This window comes from Apteryx mantelli, chromosome 6, assembly GCF_036417845.1.
Source record: "Apteryx mantelli isolate bAptMan1 chromosome 6, bAptMan1.hap1, whole genome shotgun sequence".
Taxonomy (NCBI): domain Eukaryota; kingdom Metazoa; phylum Chordata; class Aves; order Apterygiformes; family Apterygidae; genus Apteryx; species Apteryx mantelli.
The window spans coordinates 43,497,345-43,511,761 of NC_089983.1; the positions used below are offsets into that span (position 1 = coordinate 43,497,345).

General features: G+C 38.9%; 1 protein-coding gene across 4 annotated transcripts in view; it reads left to right on the top strand.

Annotated features, from left to right (window-relative positions):
- UBXN4 (UBX domain protein 4) overlaps positions 1-14,417 on the top strand; it is a 16,275-nt gene continuing 1,858 nt past the window's right edge. The window contains exons 1-13 of one of the 4 annotated variants that reach the window (XM_013959685.2): positions 3,320-3,390; positions 3,493-3,605; positions 5,918-6,020; positions 6,886-6,914; positions 7,804-7,922; positions 8,557-8,719; positions 9,172-9,280; positions 10,889-10,943; positions 11,114-11,278; positions 12,092-12,219; positions 13,245-13,347; positions 13,685-13,816; positions 14,146-14,354. In XM_013959685.2, coding sequence (XP_013815139.2) covers positions 3,587-3,605; positions 5,918-6,020; positions 6,886-6,914; positions 7,804-7,922; positions 8,557-8,719; positions 9,172-9,280; positions 10,889-10,943; positions 11,114-11,278; positions 12,092-12,219; positions 13,245-13,347; positions 13,685-13,816; positions 14,146-14,354 — 1,334 coding nt within the window. In that variant the 5' untranslated portion in view covers positions 3,320-3,390; positions 3,493-3,586. Of the gene's footprint in view, positions 135-3,319; positions 3,391-3,492; positions 3,606-4,738; positions 4,957-5,917; positions 6,021-6,885; positions 6,915-7,803; positions 7,923-8,556; positions 8,720-9,171; positions 9,281-10,888; positions 10,944-11,113; positions 11,279-12,091; positions 12,220-13,244; positions 13,348-13,684; positions 13,817-14,145; positions 14,377-14,417 lie in introns of those variants that run through there. The other 3 variants (XM_067299392.1, XM_067299393.1, XM_067299391.1) reach the window with 3 other exon arrangements.

The following is a 14,417-nucleotide window of genomic DNA, read 5'->3' on the forward strand; positions in this document are numbered from 1 at the left end:
TTGCGGCGCGTGCGCGGGGCGGTGGCTGGCGGCGCCTCGGGCCGGCGGCACCATGATGTGGTTCGGCGGCTCCATCCCGGCCGCCATCGCCGCCGCCAAGCAGCGGAGCTCGGTCTTCGTCGTGTTCGTGTCAGGTACGGCCCGCCGCGGCGGGGGGGCGCCGCTGGGCCCTCCCCCCGCACCGCCTGCGCCGCCCCGGGGCCGTGTCCCCTTCCCCCCCCCCACGGGGACCGTGAGCCGCCGCCCCGGCTGGGCCCCGCGGCCCCGGGGGCAGCTCCGGGCCCCCACGCTGCCCCTCGGGGCCCGCCCGGCGCTGCCGGCCCCGGGCGGCGCCTGCCCGAGGCTCCGTCCGCAGCGGCGCTGCCGGCTGCCGCCTCCCCGCCCCCCCTGCCGGTGAGCGCCCGTTTCTGCTGTGTCAGCCCGGGTCCCTCCGGCCCGGCCCGGCCCGGCCCGGCCCGGCGGCGCGGGGCCGCCTGCGCAGGTGCCCCCTAGTTTTGCCCGCGTCGCGGCTTAACGCGCGGCTTCGGAGCGCTGGAATCACGAGATCGGCTTTTCCCCTCGCCGAATCGTTTCCTTGCGTAAGGCAGCATTCGGGTCTCACTGCTGTGACTTACTGACGGCCTGTGTAGGAGATCCTTGTTCCTCCCCGTACTGCGTGTTTTGTAACTGCTATTAGAGAAACTCAAAGAAACTTATGCTGCCTTTATATGCATTGCGTTCCGTTCTGAAAAGCATGAGAATGGATAAAAGAAAAGGAGGACAAGAGACTCTTTTTACTTTTTTCTTGTAGGTTTGTGTGTGTGCGTGCCCATGTTGTCTCTTGTATTTTTTGCTAGTGCCCTAAGTGCTTATAGCTCGAAGTTCTTCAGGCGCCTCACAGAAAGACATCCACGCTCAACCAAACGTAACTAGTCTTGTTCCCTTAAGAATTATCGAAACACGGGATTCACTTAGCTTCCAAAAGAAGTTCACTTCCAGAGGGAAGGTAAACAGAAAATAAATTGCCTTTGGGCTGTTTTGATGCAGCTGTTAGTGTTTGTATTTGGAGAACAGCATTTCTAGTGGATAGTGAACATAATGCTGTAAGGATCTTCTCAGCCCTTTAAGACAGCGTGCTAGGGCCCACAGATCATGATGGCAGGTGGGTGCTGTGCTGAAAGTCTTTTTTCTTTTTTTTTTTTTCTTTTTTCCCCAAATGTAAGTGTGCTTCAGTGTGTTTGCCTTTGGAGCCTGCCTCAAAGCGCTCTCTGCCTCCATAGTCAACGATGGGATGAACACCATATGCCACGTAAAATTCAGTGGAAAGCTCAGTGGTAAACAACATGACATAGGCATTTTGCAACACTTGATATCTTTAACTCTGAAACGTAACAGGCTGTGACTTGTGTAAAGGCTGCTTCCCCCCGCTCCCACCTACTCAGGGTTAAAATTTTTCTACTAAATGTCTTGGATGTTTCAAATGCTCGAAGAACTTGCAATAGTAATCCACTACCTATGACTTCTGAACTTGATACACAGGCATCTGGAGTTAAGAAGTCCATGTTGTAACTTGTTTGAAGTATTTTTGATGAAATTAAAATTCTACACAAACACGTCCTTTTTTTAATGAGTAAATGTTTACTAGATGGATGTAGGAATATGTAGATACATGGAGTGGTGACGAATCTATGATTTCAGGGATTTAACCTAGTTTTGAGATTGTAATATTTTGCAAGGATTTGAATTTTTGTGTTTTGTTTGTTCTTATGGGGGAGGGGGTTACTTAGGGAGGCCATATCACCAGAATGAAAGAGTCTGAGAGCTCTGCTAAACTCTGATCTACCCTAGAAAATGACAGGATTAGGAAGCTACCCTGGGGCTGAGCTGATTGAGAAGCAGTCTTGTTCTGCCTGCTGGAAAAAAGAGTGGGGAAGCCCAAGAACATGCTTTCTTACCCTGTTTGGAAACAGGTGTGTTTGAAGGATGTTTAGTGCTGAAATGATTGTTTCTTTTTCTGCTAGCGGTGATTAGGTTGGTTGTTAGGGTAGGTCCGTTTCCAGAACCGCACAGTTGGTAGTGATGGTAGCTTTGAGTCTTCACACTGCGTACTTGCCCATAGTCATTAGGGACAAGTGTTCCACAGCAGCACTCCGAGCGGGAAAATGTCTGTTCAGAAATATGCAGGGTTGTTTTGTTTTGTTTCTTACACTTCCTCCAAAAACTTATGTTGGGATAAAAAGTTAAAAAAAGGAGGAAAAAGCAAAGGAATTGGAAATATAAATTAACTGCTTAATTTTAGGGTGGTCATTGTAAAGGATAACTAGGTTAGATTCAGTCTTGGCAGAAATTATTGAATTATGGTAGTTCCATTTTATTTTGTTTGCTTTCTGCTCCCATCTGTCTGTCCCTCTTGCCCTGTCCACTGCACTCCTCTAAACAAGCACTAGAAAATAAAGAACTAGATTATTCTTTCTGATTCTGGAATATTTACTAGTCAAGCAAGGATTAATGTAGCTATTTATCTTTATAGTGAGGTGATGTCTGTGTCTATAAATGCATGTTGTTCGACCGTTTTTTTTCTTTAACATTATTGTTTACCACTATAATCCTAAAATATTTCAGTTTAGTTTTAAAACCTTCATGGTATGGTTCTGATAATGCAGTTGCATAAGGATATTACGGATCCTGTTGATTCAAGTGAAGTTGCAGTAAGAGGGATTGATCTATACTCTCCAGGGAGCATGAGGTGAAATGTGTTTTATACAACGGATTTCAAATATTAAATAGAGACAGATGTTAGATTAGAGGCTTCTGTACACCCCCCTCCCTCCCCCCCAAAACAAACAGTCCAGAGAGGTGTCTTTGCGAAACCAAAGGGTAACTTTGTAGTGTCAAATAATTGCTAGCAGGTTCTTCTGCTGCACAGGAAAAAGGTGGTATTCCTAATAATGAAATAGGTCACGTTAGTGTTTCACTACCTCATTGGTAGATGTTTTGTAGATGGCTTTCTAGGCTGCAGAGTTAGAAAACTCTTTTCACACTTTGAGTTATTTACTCTGAAGTTAATCATTCATTTGGTACGAAACCTCCTCAGAAAATACCAGGCCACCCATAAAAAGTGCTTTTCAGAAGTGAAAGAGTAAGGGGGGGAGAAAAGAATAAACTTCAAGGTAAAATGTTTGTCCTGGGAACTAGAATTCTGAGACAGTTATGATGGTTCAGTATTTAGCAGAGTTATGTCAAGTCCCATCCTGCTTGGCTTCTTCATTCTTCTGATGCCTTTGCAGTCATGTGAATTCTTAGAACTTATTTTGGTGGTTTTAATTTCAGGATATAACAGCTATTATAAAACTGTAATAAATGAACTTTAACCCCATAAGAAGAAAGGGCAAGTTATCGAAACAAAAACAGGTATGAGAATAAGTGACTACTGTATGGGTAGTCACAATGTTAAACTATGGTTCGTGATGCACAGTTTTATAGAATGTGGGTTATCAACGTTTTCATTCGTAGATCACACCTCAGAAAGAGCGCGAGAGCATTGCGAACAATCGCCAGCCTATTTGTGTCTTTCAACATTCTTTTGCCAACTACAGCAGTTGTTTGTATGGAAAAGTTAATATTAGGTAAGTGTTTAGATATTTTTAGTAGTCTAATTGGATAAGCGCACGTCCTTTTTAAAAGGGTGTGTGGTGAAGAGGCTGTCTGTCTCTGAGCTTTTGGAGATGGAGGGAGGAGACCAAATAACTGTAGTTAAACCACTCCTGGCAGAACAGCTGCACCCGTTAACCACACTTGGAAGCACTGCAGTTAAAGGGAAAGGAAAGATTCCTGGATAAAATATCCCAAGTATTTTCTTGAAGTATGTGGAATTGTAGTACTAGAGAGGAATACTTTCTGACTTGCTGCAATATTTCCAGGGAAGAATCATATATATGGTTGGAAAAGACTTTTTCAAAATCAGCATATTTTTGATGCGTTTCTTTGAGAAGCATTGGGGCCAGACAGTTATAGCCTTAAGGCAGCAATGCTTCATGAAAGCATTGCATGTATAACTCCTGATCTTTAAAAAGTAAAAACATATTGCATGGAATAATAAATGGGATGAAAGAAACACATGGTTTACTGTTGTCACTGAGTAATGGACTTCTATACCAACATCAACGAAGATCGTAATTGAAAGAGAACAGTTGATTCCAAGCTGTTGGGAATTAATAGAAATTAAAGACACACAAATGGTTGTAGGCTAATTCTAGATGATAACTTGTTGAAAAATGATTCCTATTCGTCTGAATGTATTTATTAACCCAAATCCTCACTGACCCAGTGCTTTGGATGATAAAACTGTGGTTGATATTGTTGCATCTGATTGAAATAGCACTTCTGAATCTGTGGCACCAGAACACTTCTTCCAGTGGCATTCCTGACTTCAGTGGCCCCTCTTCCACTGTTCTGTTCCCGTGTGTTCCTCACTCCTTTTTCTCCCCTCACACTGTCACCTTTACTTACTGGTTCACACGGGGAACTGCAATACAAAACTAAGTTACAAATAATCCTGCAAATAAATGTTTTTTTGTTTTGTTTTGTTTTAACACCATCAAACTGTAAAACTTTGCCTTCTGAATTATGCATTTTTAAAGGGCAAAAAGTGTATTTCTACGCACAGGAGCTGCTGTACCAATATGTAATTAAATGTATAATGAAAAGAAAGCAGTGAATAGTTTTAGCATGTTAGCAGGTCAAGGAGAAGCAGTGGTTCACTCTGCTGACTTTGCTACATAGGACTTCCTTGCGTATTATGGGAATATGCTGAAGCAAGCACTAAAGCATAAGCATGTTCCCTGTAACGTGAAAATGAGACCACTCTCCTGATGTGCCGTTGCCACCTCGGCGGATGGTCCAGTTCCTCTGTCTCTTACTTCCGTCAGTGTGATCCAGTCCCTTCTGCTGCCTTGGACCAACTCACAGTGCAACTGAGTGAGCACAAAAGCTACCCAATTGCTGTCTTTTCGGTCTATTAGGTTTATTGGATAGGCTTTTTGGTCTGTTAGATTTCTGGCATGTTATCAAGGTGAATCAGCTGGAGTGAATTATCTCCAGATTATCAAAAAATGGTTAACTGATTTGACAAAAATCATGAGGGTGGCCTTAAAAAAAAAAAAAAAAGGTAGTTGAGAGATGGAACTTTATGATTTCCTGTAAGTGTGCATTTAACAATCAAGGCTGTTCTACTAAATACAGGTATTGTTTGTTTTACAGATACTTTTTGAAAGTTTGAAAATATTTAAAATATGTTAAATGAGAGCAATACATTGATGTGTTAAGTGTTAATTTGGTATTTTAATAGCTGTGTATTTAAAGTTTCATGGGTATCATACAGTTTTTACAGAAATGTTTAGTAATAAGCATTCAGCAGGATGTTCTTAAATACATATAGCGTACTTTTAAGAAGGGGAGGGGAAAGGAGGAGATTGCTGTACTAAGAAACACTTCCTCAAGCTGCCAGAACTCACCAAAAATTTGTTTACTTTTCTTTTAAAAAGTGAAAATGGTTGTTTAGAACACTTTAATACACATTTTAAAAACTCTCTAATATTACAAAATGCATTCCAGTGTTGAAAGAAAAACTCTCTGTGCTTCAAATAAAGCACCAACACTTGGACTGGTGGCTTATTCATTATGAAATCTTATGTGTTAGCAAAATACATCATTATACATTTGGAGATTTCCTGTTTGTTTTTTTTTGTTTTCTTTGTTTGTTTTATTACTTGATCCTAGTCTTCTATGCAAAATTCTGTTTTTCAGAATGTTAATTGTATTTATAGAATACTGCAGTCTCTTTCAAAGCTGATTTCAGGCAATCGAAGCAAAGCTAAAATCAGGCCAGAGAAGGTCACTTGTGGTGTGTTTAGCTTCACATGTGTGCTATGTCTTGCAGGTGAGGATGAACAATCCACTGAGATGACTGCAAGGTGGGAAGACGAGAAGGTGACTGAAGCTGCCTCGGAGGGTTTTGTTGCTATTAAAATTGACACCAAAAGGTTTGATCCTATCCTAATTTTCTTTCGCATGCAATCTTTTGTTTATGATGATGAAAATGTGGGGCTTTTGAAGTCCTCACCCTGATCTGGAGGTATTCTAAGTACAGTGTTCAGTGTATAAGTTAATTCAATATTCCCGAAGCTCCTGGAGGCTGAGAAAATTCCAAGAGCTGGAGAAATTTACTGTCACTTTCTGCAGAATATTCATCACTTACTTCCTGCTGCATTTTGGTACCAGTAAAAGGATGGTTGAGGTTGTTCTTTTTCAACATGGAAAAGATGCAAAAAGGCCAAGTAAAAAGACTGTAAGCACAATGCAGTCTTGAGACAATTCTTGATTTGTCAAGTTAAATAACTTGAATTCAAAAGCTTGAGTGAATTTAGAAAGATAAAAATCTTTAAGGCCCCACCAAAAATGTGCTTGTCTGTATTGTAACACACAGAATGCAGAAACATTGAGGTTCCTTACTTGGATAAGACTCTCTTATTATGTATAGGTATTCCAGTCCAAGTGCGTTGAAATTTCCAGACGTATTGTTCTGAAATGCTCTATAGATGTTTTAAAAGACCTCCTATTATTTGCATTCAGTAGACTAGATGTTTTTTCCTGAATTGCTTCTTAGCATTGTTTTCCTAAATAATCTTCTAAAGTCAGCTGTGATAACCAGGAATTGTCACCATGTCAACACTTTGAAAAATGCTAGTGGATGATGCAATACAAGTTTGCTTTTTAGTGTTTTCTCAAGTATTTAAATAGTTTTGTGTGTGGTAGTAGGACAGTTATTTTTTATATTGAAAGACTTGATCCAGAGTTGTTGCACAGTGATTACTCCTTCTAAACAAATATATCTTTTATTTTAAACAGTGAAGCATGCCTGCAGTTTTCTCAAATTTGTATCCTTTTGACATGAGTTCAGATGCTACATTATGATTACAGATGTTTGTTCTTTACACCCTAATACTGTTCTTAAGACAGATACTTACAAGCAACACTGTTGAAAATACTTCTTGTGGCACAAAAATATGTAATAAATGATGTAGTTAAAAGGTACCATCTGTATACATGTATTCAGCTTACTGTCTGTTGTTAGCGAAAGCTGAACAAGTTTGTCGAATGCTTGTCCTATGTAATCCTCCAAATAGAAGATTGCCCAATTCTTTGTATAAATGGAATTATCCATTAATTTGATCCTTGAAGTTTGCTGGTATGAATTGGTATTGCTAACTAGTGTTCATAAACAAAAAAACCCCAAAGCTTTAGATTATTAGCGGGAGTTCAGAGCTATGGAGGAGGAAGAGCAAGTACTGGGTTTGGGATCTGTCAGATACATGGGTTTGAGGTTAGGTGAACATCTGTCTCTTAAGTAGGTTACTGCTTTTGACTCAGGAATTCTGCATGATGCTGGGAAAGGGAATTTAGTACCTTAGCTTGGATTTTCTTAATACTGTAAGGAATTAATTATTATTTACGTAAAAGATTTTCTCAGGCTAAAACAGAATCCTTCAAGTCAAAGCATAATCAGTTGTCTGGTATTTGTGTGTGTTGAAGAAAAGTATTTTGGCTTAAGCCATTTCAAAGAACAGAAGAAATACTAATCACTTGTGCATAGCTTTCCTGCGTATTTGGTAGCTTTGTTTTTCTTCCTCTCTTGCCACTTACTACTGGCAACTAGATGGATACAGAATATTGGACTAGATGGTTTAGTCTGACAGTACTTAGCTTCTCCTATTAAGCCTACTTTATAAACTACCTGGTTTGTTAGCCTTTACTGTTCCTGTGCAGATCCCGTAGTGTGCATTCCATCCAGTTTCTTCATTGGAGACAATGGAATCCCTTTGGAAGTAATTGCTGGCAGTGTTTCTGTTGAAGAGCTTGTTACCAGAATCCGTAAAGTAAAACAGGTAATGCCTGCTGACAAACCGGATCTTTCAGGTTGAGATGGATATGTTCACATGCTAGAGACTGGAGATGTCTCTGGTTCGTAGCATGTGCCTCTAAGTAAGAGGAAGTATGAATTACTGGTTCTATATCCTTCCTGCAGCAAAATCTGCAAACTTAAATGCAATACACAAAGTTGATCAGATTCTGAAAGTTTGAAAGCATTATGTAAAAGTGCTATGTGAATTTTTTTTGGTCCTTAGATGATCTGTGTAACACCTGCAGAAGTGAGGAAATATGCCAAGAACTCTAGATGACATACCAATTACTCCATAAGTATAGTTCATATGTGGCTTTGTAATATTGTTTTTTAATGTGGATTTACAGAATTAGGCTACAGAAGGTAATATAAATGTAGATAGTTTCATCACTGTTTTTAAGTGCAAGTCTGAAATTAGGAAAAAATATTAACTGTTCTATGACTGAGTCACACCCCAAAATGTGTGATGATAATTATTTTGGTCTTATATTTTAAATAGGACTAACTGATTCTCCAAAAATAATTTAGTAGACTTGACCTTTGAATCTGAGGAAAAAATTAAATTTCAGTCTTGATTATTTATTTATTTATTTATTTATTTTTAAAACCACTTTTAGATGCACACAGTAAAAGGGCAACCTCTGGAAAATGGAGATCAGTCATCTGCTCCGTGTCCCTCCTTTCAGTCTGACGGTGCTCCAGAAAATACGCAGTCCAGAGCAGTAGAGTTACGTGATTCTCATGAATCTGTTATGTCTGAGACGATAAGACCTTCTGCTGGTAATGGTTAATATTTTTACACAAATGCTAGCTAATTTGCTTTTGAAATCCTTTTCATTGTCTTGTTATATAAAAGGTAAATATATTGAGTGGGCTTGTTGAGGAAAAGCTTGGGTATCCTGCAATGCCTGTTGCAGTCTAGAGGGAAGAATAACTTATCATTCGGCTTTCTTGTAATGCAAGAGAAATACATGGTTTATAATACAATAAAAATTATATACACTTTTTAACATTGAATTCAATTTTAAAAGGTCCTGTTGGTTAGTGAGCTGAAACTGAATTATTAAATATATATACACACACACATTTAAGTAGCAGAACCCTGTATCTCTGAGATATCCTTTCTGTTTTTCTTGCCAATTATTACTAATGAGCATTTAATAATTTTTTGCAATAAGAAATACACCTTGTGTTTTTCTTTTGTGCATAACTTTCTCCTAAATCACTTGAAGATGGAGTGAATTCAGGTCAAGCGAGCCAGTCTCAGGAAGCAGCTAATTCTGCAGATGAGCAAGTGAGTGATGCTCAGCCTGTGAATGATCTTACAGTCAAAGTAGAAAGGTAAGCTGCCTTACGTAGGCTTTCTGATGTACTGTATTTGCTTCTAAAGAGACAGTTCCTTTTTTTGGAGGGGGGAGGGAGGCAGGGAACAGACAGGATGTATTACAGGGTTTTGGTGTTCCATCTGTTGTCATCTGGCAAACATTTCTGTGGTCTTTTATTTTTGTTTGGATGTTCATGATAATACTAGGGCTGATATAGAAACAGCTTTTAAGTCAGTCTAATTTTTCATGTACTTTGAAAGAAGGGTGTAATCTGAAAAATTAAAAATAATCTCATCACTTTGGTATAACTTGAATTCAAACAGTATGTTTGCTGCAGAAATTTTAAAGGAGCTAAAATGCTGAACTGGAAGCATTTGAAACTAGGATAATGAAGTGCTAACCTAGGTTTTGTACAGAGGTGTCATCTTGCCTCCATTTTTCATCTCATCTACTTGATGACTACTTGTAGTTTAGACATACAGAAAAAGCAGGAAGAATTGTATTTTGAGGCTCCTTTGCTTTTGTTTTGATCAGTGAACAGTAATGATGTCTGATGAGGGATGCTAGTTACAGTATTTTAAATTATGGTGACCAGAAGCATCTGGTTCAGTATGTGGTTCGTTAATTAAATTGATTGCTTTTAAATACAAGATTTAGTTTATAAAAATCTGTGTTTTAGCATAGGAAAGACTGATATAATATCCTACCTAGACAGTACCACATACTTAGTATATGGGATTATTTATCCTACTAAAACATATTTTTTCACACTTAATTTCAGCTTTCTTCCAAAGACATTGAACAATAAGTGTAGTTTTTACTTACAACTCATAAGAAAATGCAGTCATTATTTTATCATAAATACTGAGAATTTTTTTTAAAAAATTTACATTAATGTTTGATTGTACCATATTTGCATATGTCTGCAGCATCTCCTTCAGGAAAAAAGAAGCAAAGCTCTGTGAGAATTATAATTTTCTTTTAAAAAAGCAAAACAGCCACCATACAAGCAAAGTTTTTTTTCTTGATTATCTGACTTCTTATATTATTCCACAATGTCTGCCCTTTCCCCCCACCCCAGACTCAAAATCTGTCATAAATCAGTGTTTTTAAATCAGTCCTTATTCTAAGGCACCTTTACAGATAAATGAGACTGATTTACATGCATCCGTGTCAGTGCTATATGTTATTTGCTTTCCCTTTTAGGAGATGATGTACGGAAGAAACTAGTTCTCAGTAGCAGATGGCTCAAATATCTACGAACAGATTGAGACTTAGTGTTTCTATTACCATGGTTCATAAATAGTACTGGTTTTGTGTGACTTACAAGTTGATTCAACAGTGAGAATATGTATGATTCTTCATTTACTGAGCAGAAATGGATAGAAGGAATATATTAAAACTATCACTAAAAGTTGGAATCTAGTTGGTGAATCACCACCCAGTGTTCCTACGTATAGCAGAGCCCCATGTGAATGACTCATTACTGTTACACCAGGTAGCAGCAGTACAAGTTCACTTTCATGTGTTCCTTGTTCTGTGTTTGCAAATGCTTAGTAAAATTAAGAAATGTTAATAGTTGATACTACAATTTTAAGACTTTTCATTTCATTTTCAAATTTAGAATAACAAAAAAGCTTGAAGAAAGACGAGAAGAGAAAAGAAAAGAAGAAGAACAGGTAACGCATAAATGTAAAACAGCTTGCAGTATTTTTTTTTTTATTTTTTTTAGATACCCTTATTTGAATAAACACTTTATTTCTTTTTAAACAAATATACTTCAGTCTTGTCTTGCCCTAGTCCAAGGGACTTTGGTCATCCAATTTTTTTAATGTCTGTGTTTACTCAGAAAGAAATTAAGAAAGAAATTGAACGGAGAAAAACTGGTAAAGAAATGTTGGAGTACAAACGACGACAGGAAGAAGAATTGACAAAACGAATGTTAGAGGAAAGGAACAGAGAAAAGGCAGAAGAGAAAGCTGCTAGAGAGCGTATAAGACAACAGATTGCAATGGTAATTGTTTTTATTTCTGAAAATAGCCTGCTTCAGTTCTTCTCACCAGTGCACTAAAAACAGAAATTTTTCTCATTCAGTGAAACGTTCAAGGATCTTCCATTTTTCCGTTTGGAATCCTATAGGCTTGTATTGTAACAATTTATGCATTCGTTTCTGTTAATAGCATTTGCTATGTATAAAATAAAGCTCCTGCTTCGTATTGATGATGTTCTTTCTATCTGAATGAACATATCAGCATTTTTTTTTTGCATACTGCTTGAGCCCAGCAGAGAATTATCATCAAACATAAAAAAATAATTGCAATTTAAACATAGCTCGGGAACAGGAGCACAGGGATAATATTTAATTGTGGAACATGCAGAAAAATAGTTATCTCAAAATAAGGGGGAAATTATTTTTATAAGTATATTTATATGTATGCATGTGCATATAAACAATGCATAACATTTGAAATCCCTTGTCATTATTAGGTTTTGACATTGAATGCTTAGAACTGCAGCAATGTAACTTCTCATAAGATTTTTGCCATTCTCTTCACTGGAAATGTTAAACTTATGTTTAACTCAATGTTAAACTTTAATTGGAAGATCATCTTTTAATAAGTATTTGGATGAAACAACTCACTGAAAAGTGAATGTCATCTTGGCTAATAACAAGAGAAACGTTTTGCAGCATTTCACTCTTTCCTCCATATGTTGTACTTATATCAGTGTAATTGGATGCTGACTGCAGATTGTGGCCTTCTGTTTTAATGAATATTAAGCTACAATTTATGGTAAAAATTAAGGTTTGTGTTTGGTGCTTTTAAAGGACCGTGCTGAGAGAGCAGCTCGCTTTGCAAAATCAAAGGAAGAAGCAGAAGCTGCAAAAGCTGCAGCTCTTCAGGCTAAACAGGCTGAAATGGAGGCCAGAAAAGAAGCATCTCAAAAGGAGCGAAGGTGAGTTGCTTTAAACAAAGCAGCAATGTATGTTTTGGGGGAGAGAGAAAAAGAAATTTTAGATAAACTTTACTAAGTGACTTTTATATAAAAGTTGACTTTCTTTTATAATACTTATACATAGCTATTTACATGAATGTTATTCATGGATGTTCCTTGATAACTTGCCTCTTTTGGACATTCCTGATTATGAAACACTCACCTCCTCTGCCTGTGTGATACTTAATTTTGGTTAGTGAAGAGCTTTTCCTGTCTGTTCTTTGATTTGAATACCAGGTATAGAGGGGGCTGGGTAGGGAATGAGAGAACGTGGTTATGCCAGGGCTACGCTGGGGAGCATGGCGCAGATCCAGCTGTTTGGCTCTGCAGGCAATTGGCTTGGATACAGCAAGGCTCACTTGGGCTCAGCAGCTATACGCGCCAGAGTTGGCTCCCACCTTGTCCAACACTAGTTTTAAGAAATATTCTGACCTATAGGGGCCTTATGTGGAGATACGGAGACGTTGAGAGTCTAGCGCTGCCCCTGAACAGAGGGCCCAGCACAAGAGTGACCAGTTAACAGCCTGTGTCAGCCCTGACACTCCAACGGTAACGCTGGACCTTAGCTAGCTGAATGTGGAATTACGCTGAGCCTGCAGGCAGCGTCACCAGGCTCGCCTTATACACAAAGGCAGCTTAATGTCCATGCCCTCGTAGTGCGACTTCTTGGAAGAGCAACCAGCAGTGATACAGGCTACAGGAAAGGTGTATGCCTTATATCTCATTCATTTACTTACTCATTTTTCCATTTTCCTTTTTTTTTTTTTTAAACATCTGGTTTGAGTGATCTTGGGCTCTGATCAAATCCAGAGGAGATACATTCTCATACATAAGCAGATCATTATCAACTGTAGATCCAAATTTATAACCCACCTAAACTGCCATAAATAGGGTGACTGTCCATGCTTTTCCACCAAGCTAAAGCTCTGGGAGCATTTATTGGTAACTGTTCCGCATGCTGACTGACCGTGATATGTCTCCCACAGTGCAATAGCCAGGATTCAGTTCCGCCTCCCAGATGGATCTTCCTTTACTAACCAGTTTCCATCTGAAGCACGGCTGGAAGAAGCAAGGCAGTTTGCTGCACAGGTAAGTCAGTGTTTCATTTTGTCAGCTACCTGCTGGCTGCAGCTAAGTGTAGAATCACCTGGTGGTTGATTATTGTGGAATTGTGGTAAACTACTTTCCTTGGTGTTTATTGGAAGTGGGTTTTGATAGCAGCTTTTTCCAGTGCCACCAGCTGCAACAGTGTATAATTGTTAGGAGAAAGGAGAGTAGGATAATGGAAAAAACACTCCTTTCTCCAGTGAAGATGCTTGTTACTTTGTTTTAGAACTCCTGGGTCCATATGGCGAGGTGGCAAATCTGAAATGGTTGTTTGAAAGTGACCAGTTATAAATACAATGTTTTCTTTAAATTTTCACAGACGGTTGGTAATGCTTATGGCAATTTTTCCTTGGCAACAATGTTTCCCAGAAGGGAGTTTACCAAAGAAGATTATGGAAAGAAATTATTGGAGCTAGAATTAGCACCCAGTGCTTCAGTAGTGTTGCTGCCGGTAGGTGTTTTTTTTGTTTTTATTTCCCTGGAAATAGCAATGCTGTAGTTGTATAGCTGCTTTAAGCAGGCCACCATAATATTCTGTTTGAATTCTAGTCCTTACTGTGTCTAAGACAGATTGTCAAAAATTATATTAATTTTGCAGTACTAATTTGGAGAAGGATTTTTCTGTAGCTATATGGTGGTATAGATATTTTTGCCTAATGTGTAACCAAGGAGATTCTTTTGTAAGGTCTACTGAGCTGCTTCTAAATTATGCATGAAATACTCTGTCTAAATGAGTACAGCTTTCATATCTTACAGTTTGTTTTGTGTGTTCATCAATAGGCGGGAAGACCTGCTACTTCTGTTGTTCAGGCCTCAGGTGGTGATCTGTGGAAGTTCTTGGGCACAATACTTTATCCCCTCTTAGCGGTTTGGAGATTTATTAGCAACTTCCTATTTACCAGTCCACCCCCCTCACAATCTACTGCGAGAACAGCACATCAACCAGAACATGCAAATCCTTCAACATCTAGCAGCGTTGAGCAAAGCAGGTAATCGTCACAGCTGTTTAAGGTGACTCTTTCTCAAACTACTTGCTGGAATTGTTTGTAGCT